The sequence below is a fragment of the Mandrillus leucophaeus genome, unplaced genomic scaffold, assembly GCF_000951045.1.
Source record: "Mandrillus leucophaeus isolate KB7577 unplaced genomic scaffold, Mleu.le_1.0 Scaffold2290, whole genome shotgun sequence".
NCBI lineage: Eukaryota > Metazoa > Chordata > Mammalia > Primates > Cercopithecidae > Mandrillus > Mandrillus leucophaeus.
In genome coordinates this window covers 11,344-12,586 of record NW_012102355.1, presented here as the reverse complement: position 1 = coordinate 12,586, position 1,243 = coordinate 11,344, and the positions used below count along the sequence as shown (strand labels likewise).

Sequence of the window (1,243 nt, the reverse complement as noted above, 5' to 3'; positions counted from 1 at the left end):
GATAACTGAGAGGCAGCTTTTCTCTGCTCTTTTGTCAACAGGGAAGAAGGGAGTTTGGAGAGGGAAAGAAATTCTGTTCAATACTAAGCTCTCTTCCTCAAAATCAGAGGTACATAGAATGTGTAATAATTTACAGAATTTGTAGACTTAAACAATCTGATTTTTTAAAATTTAGTTTTATTTTTTCAGGTTGAGACTGAGCTGATCTGTGGCGACGTTCTGGATGCACTGGACAAACACCTCATTCCAGCAGCTATAGCTGGCAAGTCCAAGGTTTTTTATTATGAAATGTAGGTTCTACACTAACAACTAACAAGTGTACTTCAATAATTTTCAACACTCTTAGGAATAATTGGCTTGCTTTCTTTTTGTTTTCTTAGACATTTCTTATTATTTTCCTTATTAAATATAACCAAAAATCCCACAGAAATTAACTGAGGAGCCTCTAAATATCACCAAAGTAATCACTTGATGGACTAGAATTAAACAAGCAAATGGTTCCAAGAAATGGCACAAGTGTATTAATCGTAAAATAAAATTTCTACATGAAACATTCAGCCAGCACTGTGCAATGTGGGCCATTTGGGGGAGGGGAATAAGATAGGTCCCATGAAGGCAAAAGAATATAAATAAGTAAAACAAAAGCTAATGCATTTTTATAATGGCCTGACCATCTTTTTATTCCAACATCAACTATCCTTCTAACATTAAACAATTAGTTTTAAATAAAAGTTGGAAACCTACATAGAAGAAAGTCATGATTCTAAAAGACCAACTTTTAATCTTACATTTTCCTTTGCAGTATAGAACCTACACAAGAAATAAGATGAAAACAACCCCTGCTCATTCCACCGTACCAGCTTTTCATTATCTACATCTTCAGCTGAAGAGAGTGCACCGTGTCTCAAAGGTTCCTTTCAAGTATCTGACTTTATCCTCAAGTCACTTTTTTTCATTAAAATGTTCAAACCCTGAAGTTCTTAGGTGTGAGCCTAACAACATATGTACAAGATCTATATGAAGAAAACTGTGAAACTCTGATGAAATGAATCAGATAACTAAATGAATGGACAGAGATTCCATGTTCATGGATAGGAAGGCTCAATATTGTACAGATGGTACTTCTTTCCAGCTTGATCTATAGATTCAGTGCAGTCTCAATCAAAATTCCAGCAGGTTACTTTGCAGATATCAACGAACTGATTCTGAAATGTATATGGATAGGCAAAAGATCCAGAATAGC

The 1,243-nt window shown here is 34.8% G+C and overlaps 1 protein-coding gene across 1 annotated transcript in view; it reads left to right on the top strand.

Annotated features, from left to right (window-relative positions):
- Nucleotides 1-189: 189 nt before the first annotated feature.
- The window catches only part of LOC105540857 (HEAT repeat-containing protein 6-like), a gene marked incomplete at both ends in the record, with an annotated part of 4,896 nt that continues 3,842 nt past the window's right edge, over nucleotides 190-1,243 (top strand). Inside the window, one exon of the mRNA XM_011981604.1 lies at nucleotides 190-262. Within this exon, the coding sequence (XP_011836994.1) occupies nucleotides 190-262 (73 nt within the window). The remainder of the gene's footprint in view (nucleotides 263-1,243) is intronic.